At 41.8% G+C, this 23,630-nt stretch overlaps 2 protein-coding genes across 2 annotated transcripts in view; one reads left to right on the forward strand and one right to left on the reverse strand.

Moving 5' to 3' along the window:
* msh6 (mutS homolog 6 (E. coli)) overlaps positions 1 to 14,397 on the forward strand; it is a 29,236-nt gene extending 14,839 nt beyond the window's left edge. The window contains exons 5-10 of the mRNA XM_039738293.1: positions 6,758 to 7,035; positions 7,584 to 7,701; positions 11,697 to 11,786; positions 11,911 to 12,065; positions 13,648 to 13,847; positions 14,229 to 14,397. Of these exons, the coding sequence (XP_039594227.1) occupies positions 6,758 to 7,035; positions 7,584 to 7,701; positions 11,697 to 11,786; positions 11,911 to 12,065; positions 13,648 to 13,847; positions 14,229 to 14,310 (923 nt within the window). The 3' untranslated portion in view covers positions 14,311 to 14,397. The remainder of the gene's footprint in view (positions 1 to 6,757; positions 7,036 to 7,583; positions 7,702 to 11,696; positions 11,787 to 11,910; positions 12,066 to 13,647; positions 13,848 to 14,228) is intronic.
* Positions 14,398 to 14,761: 364 nt separating this feature from the next.
* The window catches only part of fbxo11a (F-box protein 11a), a 104,574-nt gene continuing 95,705 nt past the window's right edge, over positions 14,762 to 23,630 (reverse strand). Inside the window, exons 18-22 of the mRNA XM_039738294.1 lie at positions 22,158 to 22,268; positions 21,403 to 21,510; positions 19,916 to 20,024; positions 19,734 to 19,832; positions 14,762 to 15,795 (exon numbers count right to left, since the gene is read on the reverse strand). Of these exons, the coding sequence (XP_039594228.1) occupies positions 15,666 to 15,795; positions 19,734 to 19,832; positions 19,916 to 20,024; positions 21,403 to 21,510; positions 22,158 to 22,268 (557 nt within the window). The 3' untranslated portion in view covers positions 14,762 to 15,665. The remainder of the gene's footprint in view (positions 15,796 to 19,733; positions 19,833 to 19,915; positions 20,025 to 21,402; positions 21,511 to 22,157; positions 22,269 to 23,630) is intronic.

Here is a 23,630-nt window from a genome sequence, read left to right on the forward strand (position 1 = left end):
TGCCATTTATGGGTTGATATTCACACTCATTTGGAAAAAGTGGGTGAATGAGAGAGGCACAGTTTTCATAATTCATGGAGCTTTTAATAGATATTTATTTTATAAGCCCACTGAAGGGTCCGTTGGGGACCGTTTGAGGTGTCGGTTAGCAGAGGTCCTTTTTTTTTTTTTAATAGTCTAATAAGATTTGGTTCCATCTGTGCTTTTTATGTAGAAATATGAATATAAAGAACCTTGTTTACTATCGTACAGGTTTAGGGAGGCTGTACCCTCCATCTTACTATTTGACCAAATGCACTCATTCCACTTTAGAGTCACAGGTCCATTGTGCACGTAGGCATTGTAAAAGACTGAAGACTATAACCTTTATCTGAGTGCCCCAAAATGGACACGTGCAAGCCAAGTACAACTACTACTCTTAACTGGTAAGTGCTAAAGACAATATAGTGAAGCAAGAAATGACTGCTGTACCTTTACATGAAGTTGAACCAAATCGAATAGCAAGTGAAATGAACTGCTGGCAGTGAACTGGTAACAAACATCCATCCATTATCCAACCTGCTTAATCCTAACTACAGGGTCACGGGGGGTCTGCTGGAGCCAATCCCAGCCAACACAGGGCACAAGGCAGGAAACAAACCCTGGGCAGCGCGCCAGCCCACCGCAGTAGTAACGAACACCTGCTGATTATTCTGGGCTTTTTTTTTTTTTTCCGTTTTTTTTTTTTTTTTAAAACCACATGAGCAATCTTTACAAGTCAAGAATACAACACCAGAATTCTCCTTTGTCTCATTTTAGAGAAGGGGCAACACTGCATATGTCAAGAAGGGTCTTTATCCGGCCGTATGAAAGTCAAATCCCAAGCACCCTTGTTTACCAATACATGTCGACTTGTGACCGCTAAAGTGTCTGACAGGCAAACAACAAGTTTGGCCATTCCAGCTTTGCGTGCCGTGACTCATTCATCTCAAACTCAGGGTTTATTACCTGCAGTGGTTTTGACGACGCTCTGTTACATCTTGTCTTACGGTTACAGGGGAAAAAAGGCAATTGATCTCAACACAAAAATGAAGGCGAACAAGCAGTATGAGAGAGGGAAGAAAGTGAATGTGATGGCATGTGACTTTTAAATTAATCCATTGTAACCGAAGTTCTATGCTACACTCTAGCTTTGAACCTGGTTAACCTCCAACGTGTCTGCGTTGTGACTCACGATGCGCCACTTTGCATGAACCGCCACAAAGGGCTACTTTATCTGTTAATGTTTATTATTAACAAGTTGAAGTGTTTAAAATGGAAGACATATTAGTGCTCAAACTCTGCTGGTACAATTCCTCCTCTTGCAGTTAACACCATGAACACTGAGAGGCTCACGATGATGACGTACCATAACGCAGAAAAGATTTGTTAAGCTGTTAAAGTTTCAACATTCATGTGAGCAATGGTAACAGTGAAACAAGGCAATAAGAAAATAATTTACAAAAAATAAGAGAGAGAAAATCCACACAATGTGCTAAGAATGGTGATGATAAAGGATCGAAAACAAATAATATGACCTGAGGGACTTGTTATCCAGTACTCTTCCTTTTGGGTCAGATTATTTGTAGACATGGCCTTAACTTCCACTGTTAGTTAGATACTTTATTAATCCCAAGGGGAAATTCACATACTGCAGCAGCAACATACTGATAAAAAACAATCCTTCTATATAAAAGCGGTAGGGATTGTCCTTCCGTCCCGTGAGTGCTACGCAGGCGACGAGTTTCACACACGCCCCCTCCATTTTGCAATGCACGATGGGATTTGTAGTTTCGTTTTTCCAGGTAAAAGATGATTTTCTACTCCAGACTGTGCGATATCATCTTCTTCTTTCTTACTATATAAAAGTGGTCGGGATTGTCCTTCCGTCCTGTGAGTGGAAAGCGTAGCGGTATTCCGCTTATCACAGACTTACTACTTGCAGCTTGCGGTACGAAGCGACATGATGTGAGCAGAGTTCTGGTACTCCCATCGTTCCCTTGCTTTTGTGTGCATAATTTTTAGACAAAATGATGTCTCTGGAAATAATTAATGTTGATGGAGTACAAATGCCTCACCGCATAGTAAATATCAGGGGGGTTCAAAAGGGCGACCTCAATATAGAAAAAAAGTTTAAATTTCATCACAAAAATAACAGAAACTACGAGTATTAAAGTAATACCGCTAAAATGCAATATAACCAAATTAATGAGTTTGTATAAAATACCAAATTGATCAACATATTGAATTGCCTTAAGAAGTGGTCAACTTAAAAGTCGGTTGCCTTAAAAGGCGGATCAGCCTAGTATGATATTAAAGAGTGATAAAAATGCAGGTATAACAGACAATAACTTTGAGTAATGTTAGCATTTACTCCCCCGGGTGTAATTGAAAAGTCGCATAGTGTGGGGGAGGAACGATCTCCTCAGTCTGTCAGTGGAGTAGGATGGTGACAGCAGTCTGTCTCTAAAGCTGCTCTTCTGTCTGGAGATGATCCTGTTCTGTGGATGAAGTTGATTCTCCATGATTGACAGAAGTCTGCTTAGCGCCCGTCACTCTGCCACGGATGTCAAACTCTCCAGCTCCGTGCCTACAATAGAGCCTGCCTTCCTCACCAGTTTGTCCAGGCGTGAGGCGTCCTTCTTCATTATGCTGCCTCCCCAGCACACCACCGCGTAGAAGAAGGCACTCGCCACAACCGTCTGGTAGAACAGCTGCAGCATCTTATTGCAGATTTTGAAGGACGCCAACCTTCTAAGAAAGTATAGTCGGCTCTGACCTTTCTTACACAGAGCGTCCGTATTGGCAGTCCAGTCCAATTTGTCATCCAGCTGCACTCCCAGGTATTTATAGGTCTGCACCCTCTGCACACAGTCTCCTCTGATGATCACGGGTTCCATGAGGGGCCTGGGCCTCCTAAAATCCACCACCAGCTCCTTGGTTTTGCTGGTGTTCAGGTGTAGGTGGTTTGAGGTGCACCATTTAACAAAATCCGTGATTAGGTTCCTGTACTCCTCCTCCTGCCCACTCCTGATGCAGCCCACAATAGCAGTGTCGTCAGCGAACTTTTGCACGTGACAGGTCTCCGAGTTGAATTGGAAGTCCGATGTATATAGGCTGAACAGGACCGGAGAAAGTACAGTCCCCTGCGGCGCTACCGTGTTGCTTACCACAATGTCAGACCTCCAGTTCCCGAGACGCACATACTGATAGATAGATAGATTGATACTTTATTAATCCCAAGGGGAAATTCACTGAGGTCTGTCTGTAAGGTAGTCCACGATCCATGCCACCAGGTATACTCCCATCTCTGTCAGCTTGTCACTAAGGAACAGAGGTTGGATGGTGTTGAAGTCCAAAAACATAATTCTTACAGCACCACTGCCTCTGTCCAAGTGGGAGATTGATCGGTGTAGCATACAGATGATGGCATCCTCCGCTCCCACCTTCTCCTGGTATGCGAACTGCAGAGGGTCGAGCGTGTGGCGGACCTGTGGGGAGTCCTCTACAGCGCATCCTCAACCTGAGCTTGGAACGGGAGAGTCCTGAGGCTTTGGCAAACATCTTGCATCACCCCAGTCCCAAAGGTATCATGTCCTAGTGAGCTGAATGACTTCCGGCCTGTCGCTCTGACATCACATGTGATGAAGACCATGGAGCGGCTGTTATATCTTAGGACAGATTCACCTCCCAGCACACTCACTGACTGCATCACTGATCTTAAGCTATGGATGGAAAATAACTTTCTCAAACTCCATGCCAATAAAACTGAAGTGTTACTGGTAGGCCCAAAATCCCAACTTTCTAAGGCATCCAATTTCTGTTGATGGTCCACTTGTCAAACCTGCTCCTGTTGTCCGAAATCTTGGTGTTTTGTTTGATTCATCACTTATCTTTATCATTAGGTCTCTTTCCAAAATTTCATTCTATCATCTGCGTCACATTGCCTGCCTCCGTCCATTTCTGTCCTTTATTGATGCTGAAACTCGGGTTCATTGATCATAATGTCTCGTATTGATTACTGTAATTCCCTCTTCATTGGCCTCCCTGCAAAATCTACACACAAGCTACAGTACATTCAGAACTCCTCAGCCAGAGTCCTGACCCACACAAAGCGTTTTGCTCACATCTCTCCTGTTCTTTCCCAGCTTCACTGGTTACTGGTTCCATCAAGGATTAAATTGAAGATTCTGCTTCTCGCCTCAAAGCCTACATAACCTTGCCTCCTCTACCTCACTTAGCTCCCAGCTCCTTACACTCCTTGGTGCGCTCTCTGGTCCTCGAGCTGTCATCTCCTTACTGTCCCACGCACCAGACTCTGCACCCTGGGCAGGCGGGTCCTCCAGTGCTATAGCCCCTCTACTCTGGAACTCTCTTCCCCAGTCTCTCCGAGTTTGCTCCTCTTTCTGCAGTTTTAAATCTCAAATGAAAACATTCCTCTTCTATGAACTTTTGTCATCTGTAATTTTTTTTATTCAGTATGTAAAGCGACCTTGCGTTTGTGAAAGGCGCTCAATAAATGTAACTTATTATTATTACTCTACATACTGTATGGTCAGGTTTGAATACAGATACCGGGTGTTTGGGTGTGACGTTTGCAGTGCTACAGACAGGTAAGGTAACCCGACTTGCTCGGGGTCTTGTGTCATTAAGTGATCAAAGCTTGTTGGGTGCCCCCTGTACCCAACACAACCTGCAAGCAGAGCTCTTCACAGGATTTACGCGCTGTACGCCGTTCACTGCCCTAGTGAGCAGCCCAAGTAGGACTGAAAGTCACTTTGGCTTTATGTTGCACCTTCCAACTTGACCCTAGAACAGGAATCAAATGGCAGATTTACACTGAAGGTAGAAATAAGTACCAAAATGGGCACAACATTATTGGTGGAAGGACACGTAAGGATTGACAGTGAATGTCTGCGTTGGCCAGTAAGAAATAACACAAAGGGGTAGAGTGTGGATTTGCTCTTGAAACAAAGCTAATTGGCACATGTCTGAGCCGTTTAAGCTAAAAAGTCGCCAGTTTATAGAGACACGTGGTTTGAGCAGGGCTGTGGAGCCGGTAGATAAATGCTCCGACTCTGACTCCTCAGTTTCTAAATCTTCCGACTCCTCTGCATGCATATACTATGCTAATGTATTTTCTACATCCATTGAAGGAAAGGAAGGCAACATACATGTCATTTCAACACAGAACTTCTGGCTAGGAAGCCAACACTCTACTATAATGCCAGATTAAAGACAAACACAATTGATTGGCGGCCGCAGATTGCGGGTGTCCACATGGACGGGCAGATCCAGCTTGCCGAAAATCTCACCACCGCCCCATCCAAAGTAACGTGATGCCTCTGTCTGCTGCAGTGGCTGTCTCCTCTGTCAGCCAGCCGGATGTTTAATGCATTGTGTCACTCACCGGCCAGCTGATCAGCAGAACGAGCCTCTGCTGGAGACAGGTAGGGAGATCGGTGTTCTCGGCTCCTTCACTAGCGCATAGCAAAGGGAAGCCGACGGAGCTGAGAACACACCAGATGATTTTTCAAGCGTTTGACGCGTGATGACTCGTTGAACGGCTGAAAAATTGGCAGTGCATCTGTAAATGTATGGGGGGCTTTAGGCTAGGTTCACAGTTCCCTGTAACAGTGGAACACGACACACAATGGAAAGCGGTGCCGCACCTTACCTGTGCATTACATCCCATATAGCGACGCATACAGTCAATGAAAAGCATGCTTCATGGTTACTTGACATGTTCGTTTTGTGGTAACATTATGCACTGCATGCATTGGGCTTTATTCTTACAGCAGAGAAGTAGTTCATTATGACTGTTTGTGAATTGGGACATTTCAACTTACTTTTTTAATTCCCATTTAAATTTAGTAGGAGTCGGAGTCGGTTAACTTTTTGCCGACTCCGACTCCACAGCCCTGGGTTTGAGTGTGCATGTAAACAAAACAAAGCAAATCTAACGAGAAAAAAAAAAAGTCTTCTTCACATGCTCGAATATTGAGAAAGGAATGGGTGATTATTATGAAGACAATGCACCCTAAGAAGAGGGTTAACTGTCTTAATGACGTTGAGGTCAGGGGGTAGTGTTACCCTCTGTCTGCCGACGGCATCCTGAGTTGAAATGCTATCCTCCGTGTGGGACCTGCCCGTTCTCTCCATGTCTCCCACACCTCTGGTTTATTGCTTAGGTTAACTGGGGACTCCAGACTGGTCCAGTTTGGGTGAGGGGGCCCTGTGGTGGATTAGCACTCCGGCCCATCATGTAAAGGTGATGGATTTCCAGTTCAGTGAAGAGTGGCATCTTTTGTTTTTTACTCTATACTAGCAGAGCTATGTGGTGCCATCCAAGGTAGGATAACGTGCAGCTGCAACCACTAAATAAAATCCCCAGGTGGGAAACGTTTTTCCTCAAACCAAAGTTTTGCTGGCTAAGCCCACTGTGGGGGAGCAAATGTCTTGACTTGTGCCAAATCCCCCCCCAAAAAATGCTTGTGGAGCACTTCCCTAATAAGAGAGGCGCTGGTATATGGGGCAACACATTTCTAGAGTAAGCGCAGCTTGTGGTCCTCCCTTAAACAAATGGTGCAAACTGCAAATCCACACCTCCATCTCCGACAACTTTTGCGCCAAGTGCACATTCATTCAGCTCTGTAGATTACATTTGCATTGTATTTTAGTCGTTCCTTTTAAAATGCTTCCTTGGATTTCTTTTTAACGCCTTTCTGTCCTTTTACAGATGTGCTCCTCTGCCTTGCCAGCTACAGCCAGGGAGGCGACGGCCCAATGTGCCGCCCAGAGGTAGTCCTGCCAGAAGACGGAGCGCTGCCATTCCTTGAGCTACGAGGCTCGCGTCACCCGTGCATCACGAAAACCTTCTTTGGGGATGACTTCATTCCCAATGACATTTTCATTGGCTGTAGAGGAGATGATGAGTGTGAGAAAGAGGAAGAGCAGGCATCTTGTGTGCTTGTGACAGGACCCAATATGGGAGGCAAGTCGACACTCATGAGGCAGGTAAGCAGTGGCCCTGGGGAAAGGGGGGTAATTTTAGGGGATTTATTTAAGCCAGTGGGGTGTGTGTGTGTGTGTGTGTGCGCCCGTGCGCTCCTGCATAGATGCCTGTCTTGAAACAGTCGGGAACTTCTTCTTCATGTATGTGGAGACATGAAGTGAATCTGCTCTGCCATGTACTCCCTGCACGTTTCATTCTCCTGGGTTTCCTCGTCGCCCAGCACCACACACAGGCGAGAAAACACAACTTCCACTGAGCCAGTTGACTGAATTCAAACCTTATCAGCCCGTAGCAGGTTATGCGCCCTTATCAAAACTGAATCTTGTGGTTTTTGAGCTTCTGTGTGGCCCGACTTAACAAAAGGTTGGAGGACCCGCTTCGTTTGAGTGTGGTTTGTAAGAATACAGCATTGACTCTCGCTTGCTAAACAGATGCTGGGAAGGAAATGAAACCAGCCTGGGGGTAGAGGGTCTGTTAAGGGGAACCAAATTGTCTGACTATGCGACTGTGCATCTTCCTGTCCTCATTCTTTTCTGCTCTTGTTTAACAGTGCGGTCTTCTTGTCATCTTGGCACAGCTCGGCTGTTATGTGCCTGCTGAAAGTTTTCGTCTGAGCCCCGTTGACCGGGTTTTCACCAGGCTGGGGGCATCTGATCGAATCATGGCAGGTAAGCAGTGCACTAAAAGTCCTACTTTTTAAACTGCAGAAATTTTGCAGTTAATCAAAACTGGTAACTACATAACTGGTGCAGCTTTTAACTCCATTAACTTGAACTTGGCATGTCTTCAGGGTCTGGAAATTTGGGAAAGGTGGGGCCGTGCAAATCCATCTTAATAAAAGATAAGTGTGCGTGTCATTCCAAAAGATGACCCATCACTACTACTCTTCTGGCTGCACTGACGAGAGCTCCGAGTAGGCCGAGTGACTTGTTTTTCTCGTCCTACACATTTCATTGTATGCTGACCCTGTGTTAACCTATAGATGACAAATAAACCTAACATCCATCCATTGTCCAACCTGCTATGTCCTAACTACAGGGTCGGGTCTGCTGGAGCCAACACCGGGCACATGGCAGGAAACAAACCCCGGGCAGGCAGGGCGCACACACGCCAAGCGCACACTAGGGACAATATAGAATCGCCATTGCACCCAACCTGCATGTCTTTGGACCATCGCAAACCTTTTTTAGTAATAATGTGAGTTGCATTTGTCATTTCAACAGACGGCACATGGCAGACATTAACACTGCTTTTACGAATCTCTTACCAGATTGCATATAACTGGGATCTACGTCATGCACGGTGCACTGCCAACGTTAACACTGAGGTTGACGTGGATTACTTTTACATTTGAACCTGACTTAAGACAGGGTGGGCAACCATATTTTGAAAATTATTTGTGTGGAGAAACTGGGGCTGGCAGGGGATGTTTACACCATGTAGTGGATTCAGATGAAATGATATTAGAACATTAGAAAAGGCCTCTTTCCACGTCCACCCTGCACTCTTGCATATTTTCCTTCAAGGAGAGCGGAAAGCTACAAAACAACGGCGAACGAACTGAACCTAAAAACGAAACGTGACAGCTGATTCTGTCCACCAAAACAGTATTTTGAATTGGACTTTCTATAATGTACCATAATGGCATCCGCTCAGAATGGCGCTACCGTGCGTCTGTGTGGGTTCTTTTCTTTTCTTTCAGGCTACAGCTCATCTCTCCCTTCAGCCCGGGAAGAGAACGGTCAGTACTGGAAAGGGCAACCTGTCGAGACTGCTCACCATTCTCCTAGCCACCCACTTTAGTGAGCCCTTTCCATCAAATTTGGAAGTGATGTGTTGCTGGGTAAATGTACGAGCAATTTTAGTGATGTACGAAGAGTTGTCGAAAAGCAGTACACAACCAAAACCTCAGTTTTACAAAGTAGCTATTTGTGGGGAGAAATTCCTTTATAATTAACTTTTATACCAGCAAGAAACCGTAACGGTTTCAGCTAACCTTTTTTTTTTTTATTGTTATTACATTCGCTTGTTCCATTTACTGCTACAGATGTCCGTATGTTCTAGCGTAGAATAAATACTTCTTAAAACTGTATTTGATCAGTTTACCTAGTGACTGCTTATCTTTTGTATTGCATTTAAAACAGTTTTCATTATTAATTGATACTAGCCATCCCCTGCGGCTGTGCCTACGTAGTAGCGAAACACGACAAACTTTAAAAATCAAGGAATAAACAAACACACACCTATCGCTAGCTAAGCGCGAGTGAGGAGGGCTCTGCCCGGCGCCCCACTCTTGACGTCGCGCCTCTCTCTCGGATTAGCGAGAACATATCGGCTCCTGCAAGCAAACTTTGGTTCTTCGTGCGATGAGAGATGTCACAAAATCAACCGGAATGCTCAAGCAAATCCTAGATAAAAAGATCCAGTTGTGCCCTTGTTTGCTAGCTGAGCGGAGGTAAGGAACGTGTGTGAGTGAGGAAGGCCTCGATCTGCTGCGTCTCTCTGATTCACGCAAATGAATCGGTACTGCAAGCGAACTATGATACACTGTGCAATGAGAAGCAAATTATAGATAGAAAAAAAACCCAATCTCAATCTGTTAAGTAGCTCTTTCGTGAAAAGCAGGCAGGCAGACGTTGGACTTTATAGATCTGTCTCTCTGTTATAATAAAAAATGGGACGAGACGTGACTTTTCCAGAGAGATACTTTCACATCCCATGAGACGAGACTTTGTGCCAAGACATTTAACCACACCCAGGGCCGGAAGTAAGAGTGAAGCCCCTTAGTAGATAGCTAGATAGAGAAGATTTAAGTCATTCTCTGCCATGAAACAGTTATGCAGCAATAGCTGTGTTTTAAAACTTAAGCTTCATATTGTTAACCAAAATAAACTGTAATTTTAACCACATTGCAGTTCTGCTAAGTTGTGTTCACTAGCCATTACATCATCGTGTTGTGCTCCATTGCTTTCCACCCACACATTTGCCCTTTGAAGAGGCTCGGCACAGCGGCACGTAGACTCGTATGGCGGTGGCTCCCAAACTCGGTCCTGGGGACCCCATGGTGGCTGCAGGTTTTTGTTCCAACCTGATTCACAATCGGAGCTAATAATTCATCTCATCTAATTAGCTGGCCTTTTTGTTTTTTTTTTTTCCTCTCTTTCTTGTTCTGCATTTAGAAAAGCACAACGGTATGATTTTTACATTTATAACCCATTTATAAATATTTTTCTTTCTTTCTAAAGCTTTAAATGCTTGCTTTTGGAACCCCCCATTATTTTCCCCTTTTAACAGTGATTTAATGATACTGTCATTGTACAGGTACAACAAAATGTATGTAGTTATCGCATACAGCTTGGGGTCAGAGTGCAGGGTCAGCCATTGCACCCCTGGAGTAACTGCAGGTTAAGTGCCTTCTCAAGTGCCCAATGGAGTAGGATCCCTTGTGGCAGTAACAGGATTTGGGCCGGCAACCTTCTAGATAGCGCCGCAGATCCATAGCCTAAGCCACCACGTGGAGTTTGCACCCGTCATTTAGTGACAGTTGACAACAAGCAGAGCAGACGCCCAGAATCGGACCCACTAATTAGTGAATAATCAACTGAATAACCAGAACACCTGGAAAAGCAGAATAAAAGTACAGAATAAAAACTGTTTTAATAAAAATCTACCAAACTTAGGTTTAGGTTTTGTAATTTCTTCATTGACCGAAAAACACAAACTGCAAAATGACGACTCACTTAATTAGGCCAGGAGTCCAATGAAAAATGGAACTTGGTTGGAACAAAGGCCTGTAGCTGCAATAGGGAGTCCCCAGGGCTGAGTTTGAGAACTCCTGGTCCATGAGGTCACTGGATGATGATGATGATGATGATATGTTTTCTTTATACATCACCTTTCCCCTGCTCATGGTGCTTGGATATGAAATGCTGGCTGGAATTCTACATTGCGTGTTGATTCCCTGAATCCATTTTCTTTCGCTGTGGAAACTCGGGTAAAGCCGTGTCCTTTTAAATATCTGAACACAGAAGGACACTGTAGAAGCACATGGGGTGCGCTTCTATCATTATTGTAGTTTGCCCTTTCACCCTGCCGAAAAATCAGGAAGTACAAAGAGAGTTAATTGAGGGTCGCTTTTCTGGGCATCTCCACTGTGTCTAAAGATGAGCTCTTGCTCATACAGCTGCCAGAAGTCACCTTCTGTACACGGTACTACGGTATACCACAGCTCTCGCAGATTGAAGTGCATGCTGGGTGTACACATTCCCACCTGACATGTATGAAGTGCTCTGTATTGATACCACCGAACCAGAATGAACACTTGAGCTCAGATCACCGTCCACGTGGAATGTTTCCAGGGACGTCAGATTCCCTTTTGTGATGTCAATGTACGTCTGCAGAGAGTTACAGTTAAGTGTCTGGTGACACAGAAGGAACACTTTGGAAAACTGACCTCAATTCTCCCCAAGTTTTAACTTCTACAGACCCATTCACATAAAGTAGTGCAAGGACTGCTGGGCATGGCCAGGCACGTAGCAACTTCGAAACTGAAAGCTAAATGACTATGGGATGGACCATCAAAGGCTGAATGTGTAGGGTGATGTGGTGTACTTTATGATATGCCTTCGCTGATTGGCAGTTCCTTTATTTATTTGTTTTCCAGGTGAGAGCACTTTTTTTGTGGAGCTGAGTGAGACGGCAAGCATATTGCATCATGGAAGCCAGCACTCGCTTGTCCTCATTGATGAGCTAGGTACGGTTTTGAATTTCTATTTTTTCAACTTGCCCCAGCATACAGTGCACATTGTACAAAACGGGAAGCATCATGGTCAGTTATCTGCCGCTCAGAAGTCTCATCTTGTTCTTCCTACACACAGGTAGAGGCACAGCCACTTACGATGGAACTGCCATTGCCAGTGCCGTGGTCAGGGAGCTGGCAGAACACATTCAGTGTCGCACTCTGTTTTCCACTCATTACCACTCCCTAGTGGAGGACTACTCTCATTACCCAGCAGTGAGACTGGGCCACATGGTAAGTGGGCAGCGACTAGTGTCTGGTATTTGTGTCTGGCCATAGCGGAGTAGGAGACTTTGTATGATGACGTGGGAGTCTATCCCCCCCTTTTGTACATTTTGTCCAATGGACACCCCATCTCATGTTCTCAGATTGTCCCCCAAAGTAGCTGGGCTCAGGTCATCGGTCTCGCTAGTCTGAGAATTAATGGCGCCTTGCTTGCCTCAAGTTACTCATGGCTCCGATTTCCCATCATTCTACGCTCTGTTTTCTTATACGTGGGTTACCTCTCTTTTTAATAGATTGTCTGGTCCTCCTCATTCTTCCTTCATCTTTCTAGTCGCTATAGCTTTGTCTTGTCTTTAGTCCTGCAGGAATAAATCAGTTCATATAGGAATCTCAAATTGTTATCATTTACTACTCACAAATTCCCAGAAAAATGCGTTCACTATCTGCTTTTGAATTTTCATTTTGTTTTTTCTCTCTAAATAATGCTATGAGCTTTAGTGTTGCGCAGTACACCTGTACTGAAGAACCCAATTTTTAGAATGGTGTAGCACCATCTTTTGCTTATTTGTTGTGACCTGAAGCCAGCGGTTATTTTCGGATTTCCCCCGTTCCCACACCTAGAAAGTCTGGTAGACTACAGGGAGGCCACAGTGTTACGACACGCTGGAGCACAGGCTTTGAGGAGATTGAGGTTTCACCCGAGGCCACGGTAAGACGGAGCACAGTTATCTACGATTCACTTCGGAGCCAGTACTGGGGTCTAAACGCTGGTAGTGCTACCAAATTAAAACGTTATTACCAGTCCAACACTACAGTGCTCCCACAGGTCCTAGAAAGAGCATGTGGCACACGACTGACTGCACGGTCTCACCAGCAGCAACGCTCGTCCTGCCAAGTAAATCGCATTAATGACTTAAGTGTTTTGTGTACAGCCCTTAAAAAATGTCAGAAGAAAAATCACCTCCAGCAGCAGAAATCTAACGGGCTGGCCCTGCGTCTATTTCATTGTTAGGGGTCACGTGTCAGTGGTTCGGTTATGTCTTCTTATTAATGTGCACGTGGAGAGGTCAATGTCCGGATAAGGGATTATGTATATTCGGATTTTTACAATCATTTAATGTTAAAACAAAATCCACTGACCCATTTGCCTGCTACGTATTGATGTTGTGAACAGATCTACTTCAGTAATCAATCAGTGTCCTCCTACCCCAATGTTGTTGACGGCCATAAAAAATGGCTCCACTGTAACACGGTGAGGAAATGAAAGAAGGCTGCTGCATATTCCGTTGTGAGGACCTGCGCCCTTAACGAAAGTGTTAGGCTCCTGTCGCTCGCTCAACTACTGAGGAGCTGTTTATGAACAGCACTCTCAAATGAATCCCCCCACAAAATCTGAGAAGCGTCTGATTGGCGACTTGACCCACAGAACTTGAACCGCAACTTTCCCACCTCTATCTAGTCGTCTTGTCATCGGCTGCTATCCGTTTCTTGATTACATTAACAGTGCATCCCTATATGATGTTCATGTCCGATGTTAAGGTGACAGGCACCCCTGACAGAACAATGTTTTGGTTTGTGTTTTCTATTATAGGCCTGTATGGTAGAAAATGAGTGTGAAGACCCAAGTCAGGAAACCATTACATTCCTGTATAAATTCATCAGAGGAGCCTGTCCTAAAAGTTACGGATTCAACGCTGCCAGGCTTGCCAGCATTCCTGAGGAGGTCATTCAGATGGGACACAAGAAGGCCAAAGAGTTTGAAAGGAGCACAGTGTCACTAAGAGTGTTTAAGTAAGTAATGGAGAGGGGACGGGCTGCCAGCTGCCACCTTTGTAACGTGTGCGAATCGAAGGAGAATCCAGTGAGTGCTCTCTTTAGGGGAGTCAGGTTTGCAATTTATTTATTTATTTTTTCAAGCAATGGCAGAAAATAAGTTAAACTGGGCAGTGTAGTAGAAATTGCCAGACATTCTGTGCAACTTCCCAACCGACTGTGAGCGATACTAGAAGGCGTCCGTTTTAGATTTCTTTACTTATTCGGCGGATGCCTTTATTCAAGACGACAGTGTCAGTAGTGGGGATTTGAACCCGCACATTAATTGTGTAAACATGCCGACTGCTTTTGTAAAAGTTACCTGACGAGTCTTAATTTAATTTTTTTTTTTTACTTTAGGAAACTCTGTCTGCTTCTGGAGGATCCTAAAGCGGAAGTGGAGCGAATCATTTCATTAGTTAAGCTCGTTCACAAGTTGTAAGAAGGGTGGGAGGAGTGTTGTGGTGTTCAGTCACAAAATGTTTTCACTACTCTAATGATCTAATAAAGTTTATTTTTTAAAAAATGACCAAGTTCCATCTTTTCTATGAAATTAAACCCTTTTAATTCACACTAGCATCTACATGATGGTTATTGAATACTCCACAATATATTAAGTCTAGATGTTATGGTACATGCATACACTTTCAGGCTGTTGGATAACCCACTGTCACCAATACACAACAATGGAGGAAGAAAAAAAAAAAAAAGGCTTGAGACGGCATCAGGCTGTGTGTGTGTGTGTGTGTATGTGAGGGGTGCTCCAGCAATATAAACAATCAGAACACAACACCAAACTATTCAAGTTAATATGAACAGGGTGCTTGTGGGAGGTGTGCTTCCATGAGACGCACAACTATGGTCCAGGAAGAGTTCAAGAGAAACATCCAAGCTGGCATCTATCCCCTTTATTAGGATGTAGTCCTTAAGAGTTACAGAGCAGGATCCTACTGTACATAGAATCAATAAATGTTAACTGAGAGCCTACATATAAATAAAACCCTTAACAAACCAAGAGACCTGCAATATTAAAATGTCCGGTCTCATGAAAACACTACCTTTTTGTTTCCTGTTTAAACACATTCTTATTAAAACCAGGAACATTGCTGGAGGTAATTTAGTGTTTTGTTTTTCTCTTTCACAGAAAGAATTTATATACTGGGACATGAGTACAATTACAGCAAGACTAGGGTGTGCTAACAAAAAAAAACATTCAAGTACAATAAGATTTTTGCTTGAAAATACAAAACTACATGAGAAAGCATTAAAATCATATTTCTCAATCTGAATACATGTTAAAAATCAAAAAAGCAAGAAGTGCTAGATCACATTTTACCATACATATATAACAATGCAGTCTCTGCCCATAGCTCCATAGTTTCGGAAGAAATCGACGGCTTCTCCCGTCAGGTGGAATATGGCTTGACGCTGCTTGTATAAAACACCAGCTCTTCTGACGGATCTGTACAGAACTGCGACAGTCCTACTGCCATTCCTTTGGGGAAAGTCTCTTTTTTTTTTTGAATACAGTAAGATAAACCCAAACTTCCTTTATTTAATCCTGAGTCAACATATTGCTTCTTTCAGTCATCCTTCAAAAAGCTGGAAACAAGACTCCACAAACGTGTTCTGTACCGGATCTGCAGACCTCAATGCAGTTTCTCTTTAAAAGTGGGCAGTTTTGGTTTTCCCCCCTCCCACCCCGTCCCCCTTTTTTTTGTCTTGAAATGGATGGGAGTTGCTAACTAGAATGGCAGAAGCTGTTCTTGTCTTTTTTTTTTTCCTTTTTAACAAAGTTCAGTTGTGTTGCAACGTATTGGATTCTATAGGTGGCGCAGAGTCGTAGAGCGTGTCTGTATCGTGTGTCGGCTCTCCGGCTAACGTGCAAGGGTTTGAAAGTGTTCCAGCACCACAGTCACAGAAAAATCTGAAAGACAGAAAAACGTGTTAATGCTTCACTCGACAGTCGTGGGCCTCGCCTTTTTAATTCTTTATGCCCTCCTTTGCTACTGAGCTTGCGTGAACAAACAAACAGCTACCGCGAGATCCACCACAAGTTCAGTTTCATGCAAGAAACAATATCACAATTTTGAACACAATAGGTGGAGTACAGAGCTGGAGGAAAAGAAAAACCAGGCCCACTCTGGTAAACATGAGGTGGTCTGCCATACAAGTCCGGTTGTTCAGTTACTGTGTGCTGCTCGTCTGTATGCCCAGCACTGGCGATGTTGATACAGGATCTCCTGAATGTGCCCTCACCATGTTGGGTGAGAGATAGAGGTGTTGACATGATGGGACGTCAGGACACAATGACTTTAATCTTCCTCTCCACAGCAGCCGCTTTCAAGTCATCATTTTTTCTTCGACAACAGCATTTATTTAGCACATTTTCATACAAACAATGTAGCTCAAAGTGCTCAAGTTCACAATGTTGCTTTTAACAAAATACGAGACAGGAGCCCAGATCAGATACCGCTGATAACCGAAGACATTTCTTGGTAGGCTCAATGAAGCCCTTTTTGTTTTTAAACCTTGGGAGTTTAAATGTTACACTACATGTAAAAGGCTGTAAGAAACTCCATCACGGGATGCATTATTTAGGTTCATGTTTGCTTCATTAACAATTTTTAATAAGCTGAAATAAAAAGCCAACCAGAAATGGATCTCTTTACACAATTTCATGTGGCGCCTTTAACAGTGAACACAAAGTGCCCCCCCAATCCTCATACCTTCAAATACGTTTGGGTGAAAGACTGCAGCCCACACTACAATAACCATCAGAGCAGGGGGCTCGAGCTCCAGGCCTGAAGCACTACTGAGGCTGCACGTTTTCATTCGAACCCTTTTCTTAAATTATTAAACAGTTTTTGCTACTAATTAATTTTTTCCCTTTATTTTAATGTACATTTTTTTTTTAGATTCAGACCTTTCAACTGCTTTATTTTTTTCTTACACAGCACCCAAACAGAAATGAGATGTGAGGTTAGCAAACAGATGACCAGCTAAGTCAGGGCCACAAACTCCAACTGATTTCTTAAATACATAGAAGCTAATTCTTGTTGTTAATTAAACCTCATTATTTAATTCCATGGTAAGACTTTAGGTACTACAATATCTAACACTTTGGGAGTCCATCACACTTACAAAGCATCAGTGAAGTGTTTCTCCATCCCTCAATGTGACCTGCTAACATAACTTCACTTTGGAGTGTTCTGAGGTGGCTTTACTGAGACATTTCTCTTGATGGTCCATATTCACGTGAACAGGTCATTTTATCATCACGTCAATATGCCACACTGCACAGACATGAACAATCCATCTACTGATGACCAAAGGATGCCTTTGCTAAGGTCTTGTTAAATGAGAGTAAACCAGTAACAGAAGTATTTTACAATACCTAAACTAAACTGCTACCAACTCCATGACATGGTGGTGCTCAGATTCAGCCACAGCAGGCATTTCCAGAATTGTTCATTTTGTTTTTTCTAACACCACCATCAAAATGTCTGGTGGACCTCTGTAAGTCAACATTGCTGAGACCTTCATCTTTTCTTTATTTTCAAATATTGTACGAAGAACACAGGTTGCTGGTCATCTACTGCCACATTTTATATTTTCATCAATGTTTGGCTGCTAATTAAGCAGAAATGAAATAATTGAGGGGTTCGAGCCTTGAAGGCTAATGAAGGCAACAGAGTGAATTAGCAGCAAAAACCAGTCATTAATTAAGAAAAGGGTTAGAATGAAGACCTGTAGCCACAGTAGCACTTTAGGAGTGGAGTTGGAGATCCCTGCATGAAAGATGTCTAAGAAGACAAAGTGGAAGTCCTACCAGCAGCAAACCAGTCATGGGGACCCAAGTTAGAAATGCAATTTATCGGCTCCAAGATGCCAACTAATCTCAAGGTCTACTTATGTTCTCAAACCCAGCTACCTACGTTTGTCACTCTTCTTTGTATTCTACCCAAAAATTATATTTGTTACATGTTACTTACCCCATGTGGTTTCTAGCGATGGCCAAGAAAAACATTTCTGCTAGAATAGGCGTCCATGATGACCAGTGCAAGACAGCAGCAAATATCAAAAGCACCCAAGAAAAGACCTCACGTTACTGAAGGCGTAAAACCCACCCAAGGTCATCAGCTGCACGCTCACAAAAGGCCAACTACATTCATTTTTATTTTCTAAAATATTGTCACAAATACATCTGGAAAATCTGAGCAGCAGGAGCACAGAAAAGTCATTCACACAAGGAAGACAAATGAATAAGGGGGAAAGGTGGGCCTTCAGTTCAAAATCTTGATCCTGTGTGAACACATTTCTTCTGCATGCACTGCTCTGATTTTTCAGAATTATTTCACAATTTATTTTACAAAAAAAATATAATTGCATTTGGCCTATTGTCAGAATACGACTGGATAACTTGACTTCAGATTATGCAAAATGAATTATGTGAGTTTTTTTGCAGTGAATTTTTGATGTTGTTTGCTTTTGGCACCCATGCTATTCAAGTATGTTCTCTCCAGTTTTCATGAACAGCTTTAATTTTTCTCTTAACCATCACCATAAACTACATTTGGTAACATATACAAAACATGGACTGTTCCATTAATATGGTTGGGTTCTTGTAATTGGAAGATGAATAGAATGACATATCACTCCCTCCAGACCCCTTTGAGGACCTGCCACCTTGAGAAGTAATCTGCAAACCGCATCCGTGACCTCTGAAGCTTTACACAGGTGGAAGGTACTAAGATCTAGCAGATCACCACCAGGTCAAAGACGTCTGACGGTACCACTCACTTTATGGAAACATTGAGAGCTCCACTTACAATTCAAATTGTGTGCCTCTCCTTGCCGATACATTACATCTGGGTCACCAGTACCTCAGACACACTAACTGGGACATTAAGATGCACTGTCCATTTGTAAATAAATCTGAGGCACTTCTGTCACTTATACACAGCTGTCCTTGTAACTTCTGAATGGCGTTTTTACATATACATACTTGGGCCATCAAGATTTGTAAAAACTTGGACTGATAGATGAAGAGACTCAACTGACAAGCGAGAATGAGCCAAAGGCATCAAATCAGGGTCCTCCTTTGTGAATCCCAGTTCTCCAATTTATTGCAGAGAATGCATAGATCTGACTTCCTTAGAGATGATTTTTGTTCAGTTAGTTGTAAAAAATTCAGATAACTGCAGTCCTCATGGCTGGACAACATCCACATACTGCAAACAAAACCAATGTGTGCTTTGTGCAAATTGCACTCACAGCAAGAATGGTATTGTGTCAGGCTGACATTTATTATGCATAATGACTTTTACAGAACTGTTTCATAGCACAGTATAATACACAATTCGCAAACCAACTGAAACTACTAAGAAATAAAAGCAATAGGATTTATTAGTTATTAATATGAAACACAGTCGCGACAATATTAAGCACTAGACACCATCATCATCTCCTTTATTCATTTATTCACTTATTGAATATGATTGTGTGTAAACTGATGTAACCGCACTTCTGGACACAATGTACTGTCTTCACCAAGGCTATCTAATATAATAAAATAGCATACTGCACTGGGAGGCTCAACCATCTTGCCCTCAGTCCAAAAATATATTTACTAGCTGTTTTGAAGGGAAAATACAATTCCTGCCTTTCTTTAATGGGTCTCATTCTCTTTGCTTAACTTTGCAATTTTATGTGAAATTAGAATAATCTAAAAATCTGAATTGGAGCAGTGGAGCCCACTTTAGAAGACCCAACATGTAAAACTACCAAGACATTTTATAATAAAAGCACTCATTCTAGCATGTTTTTCATTTAAATTAATTACATATACATATTCCACCTTACCTATCATGTCTAATAAACTCTACATCATGTCCTTGATGACACTTCTTGATACAATTCACACAAATTGCATTGCGGTCTGTTGTGTTACAAGTGTGACACCTAAAGATAAGAAAAATGTTGTTGTAAACAAACACAAACAGATGTAAGCAAGAGTACAAACTAAGGAAGACATCTGTACTCACCGATAAAAGTCATGCATTGGGTAACTGGTATAACTGGAAATCTTGTACAGGCACTGACCTCTGCTGACTGCTTTCTCTATGGCATCTTGATTGTTCATAATTTTGTTATCTAATACACAAGAGACACGTAAGAGCATTAGAAAGGTCAGAAATGAGAGAAGCCCATTCAGGTCAATAGCTAATGTGCCTCACCCATACACTACCCACATCAGGAACAACTGCATCGATAATGGCATTAAACATATCTGGGTTACCTGAAATATGCATCTATGAGACACCTGAAAATTGATCTGCAGCACTTTTTTTTTTTTGTTTTTAAATATCTCAATCCTAACCTGATCTAATTTTAACTGATCGCCACTAGTGGCAACACTGCCAACAGATGTGGCATCCAATGCAATGCACACAAGATGTTTTGTATTTTCAACCTAATACACTTTTAGCTGCATTTTTAAATACTTAAGTTTTCTGTGAATGCCCAATACAGACTAGGTTGCTGAAATATTGCATATTGGTTTAAAGAATGGATAGCAAGAATCTTCTCTTCAAAATTCTAAGCATAATCTCTGTGCACAGCCATTGAAACAGACTTAACGTGGAAAGGAATAATTATTGTCTAACTGCACACATAGGTTTGGAGATGGCGCAGATTTCTTTTTGTTCAAGAGGAAATCTAACTCCGCTTTTTCATTTTCACTCTTTCCTATTATTGTGTTAAAATTAGTCATGTTATATATGGTAATGTAAAGTGGACATCCATGTTCTATAATGACACAATGAAGGTTCCCAATCCTTCCTTAAAGCCTTATGACCAAGTGTGCTTGAAAGGCCCTAAAGAAACAGGCGTTCTTTTGGGTAGCTCTAGAAAGTTGCTTTTCGTTCTTGATTTAAGGTATTAAAAGCAAAAACAGTATATTTCAACAAAAGGTTCTACAAAAATGATTGCTTAATGGCAAGTCTGTATGCTTTTGCACAGCTATCTAACAGTGCATTTTGTTTTACAATCTGTTGGATTATGCAACACTAGAGGTATTCTTGCCCTTCTGTGTTTTGCTCACAGACCCTTCTCACTAATGTGACAGTGAGTTGCACAGAAGTAACTGAATTGGGCAATAGTACTACTGGCAATATTTCATTACCTTTGAATACACCTTTGGAAAGTTAAACACACAGTTATTTAATCCATCTTACATGCATTTAAAAGCAGTCTTCCAAAAATCAATTGGCATTTCATTTTGGAACTCCTGCACTACATGGAGCACCTAGGCCCTTGGTATTCTTAATATGTATTCAAATGTAGCTATATATTCATCAGTTATTTTCCAAAGAAAGTATACACAACTCTGGGTAGCTACATTACTAATGATCTCAAAAAGCAATACAAATTATTCAATTAATGTAACAAATTTAATTTGAATCCTAACTGGACACAAAAGCTAATTTTTCCCCCAGACTACACTAGCAGAAAATAAGGAAAACTGGTTTACCTTTCATAGTGACGTTCACCCCCGATGCTAGAAATAAACCACCAAAACGGTTGTTAAAAATTTGATTGCCTTCAAGTGTTGCGGTGGCATGGTTAGTTATTTCAATTCCTAGAACAAAAAGAAAAACAAAATGTGCCCTTCAGATATCAACCTTTTTTTTTTTGCATGAAACTCGAGTATCTCTGCATGACTTGCACTTGTTGCATTTCACATAGGCAAATGCATTATCAAACCAATAGTGTGTCATATTCAAAGCATTACACAAAAATTGTAACCGATTTCAAAAGCCACATTCTATAAAGTCAAAGTTTAGAGAATCACTTAAATGCTAGTTGATAAATGTAATCTTTCACTTTATCTTTTCTTAAGAAAGCATATAGTAGTAGGATATTGTACTGTGTTAGCCATTAAGGATGTAATGAAAAGTTAAGCAAAATGACACCTTTTATTGGCTAACTGAATGGACTACAATATTCAAACTTTCAAGGCAGAGTTCAGGCAAGTGAGCTCAGACTAGAACTTGCCTGAAGAGGGGACCTGAGCCACCTCGAAAGCCTGGATATTGTAGTCCGTTCAGTTAGCCACTAAAAGGTGTCATTTTGCTTTATTTCTCATAAGCGAGCATAAAAAGTCCAGAGGACTCACACATACATTTAACAAAACAAATTAAGAATAAAATGATTACTTCCTTTGGCAAGCTGAAACTAGAGGTCATTCTCATCTTTACTTTCAATATAACCCACATCAGTACAAACCTGCTGCAAAGCCATCAAATATTCTATTCTTGCGTAATATGGGATGGCTATTTGTGCTAATGAGCACTCCAGCTTGAGCATTTCGAAAGATATCATTTTCTTCAAGGAGCCCTAAAACAGAATAATAATACAAAGGAGGACATTTTAATTTGTAGCAAAGAAAGATGAATGCAGCTGTACTTGAAGCTTCTGTGTAACTCTTCACCCTCCATTTCTCAAATCAAACCCACAACAAAGACCGTCTTAAAATTGGACTTGCTCAATTGTTTCAATTATCCTGTTATTTCTACCTCAAGCTCTTTAGCTCCACCTTTAGTCAGTGGGAACCTAAAACATTACCAGCACCAGTTAAGGTAATAAAAGGATTGAGTTTCAGTCATATAAGGGTCTCAGGGTCACATCTGAGCTTCTAGCCTACTGATCAAGAAGAGAAACCCAACATAATGTTCAACACCCTATAGGCGAAACCACCAGAAGAACTAAAAATCCTATCTTTGTTAGGCTAAATGGAGCACATTTAACAGCAATGAAACCTCTACTTTTATCTCTGTATGTTAGCACAAGTGAAAGTGGTCTTTACCACTGAGCTAATAAAGAATCATTTAATAAAAGTATGCATGAAAGCAAAAAGTAAAACGTCAGAATGTCACTGTTGTCTGCCTTTGTATGAAACTTGCTGAAAGGATATTAAATTTGGGTGTGAATCTTTGCCAACTCCGGTACCACTGTAGACTATGCACACCATTCCTGTGCATCATTCTCACCATGGCTATTCAGGTTCCTTGGGATGTTCTGTCACAGCTGAAGGAAAGGCATGTTAGGCTAAACTGTAATTCAAAACTGACCCACTCTGGGTAAATGATGGCGTGTGCATGAGTGTGCCTGTGATCGACTAATGCTCTTTTCAGAACTGATTCCTTTCATGCACCAAATTCTGGGCATGTGTAACTTAAACTCAATTAAATGTGTTCCATAAATGAATGGATGCCTATATTCAATTAGACTGCTACTTAGAGACCTGGGAAATACCTAAAAACATTGCCTTTGTGAATTACCAATTTTACTTCACAAAACATTAGAATAAAAATCCACATTTGATTCTTGAAAAACAGTTCAAGCTACTAGCTCTACAATTTTAAATTTTTGGGTGTATACTGCCTTATATATCATTTTTCTTTGACATACATTCAAAATCCTTGTGGAAGGGCACTGAAAAAAATACAAATTCAACATCTATTAACATATTGATAAATACATTTGGATATTGTATGAAACCTTTATGAATTAGATTAAATTCTTTCCAAGGATATTAATATATATATAATTTATTCAATATAAAAACCTCACAAAAAAGGTAATGATTTTCATGAAAGTACATTAAAATGTCTTTTAAGGAAGTCTGTATTAAAGATAAAAACACCATTTGCTAGGTCAAAGTGTCACTTGGCTTTTTCTTTTTTTGACTGATCACAT

Source organism: Polypterus senegalus, chromosome 16, assembly GCF_016835505.1.
Source record: "Polypterus senegalus isolate Bchr_013 chromosome 16, ASM1683550v1, whole genome shotgun sequence".
Classification (NCBI taxonomy): Eukaryota; Metazoa; Chordata; class Cladistia; order Polypteriformes; family Polypteridae; genus Polypterus; species Polypterus senegalus.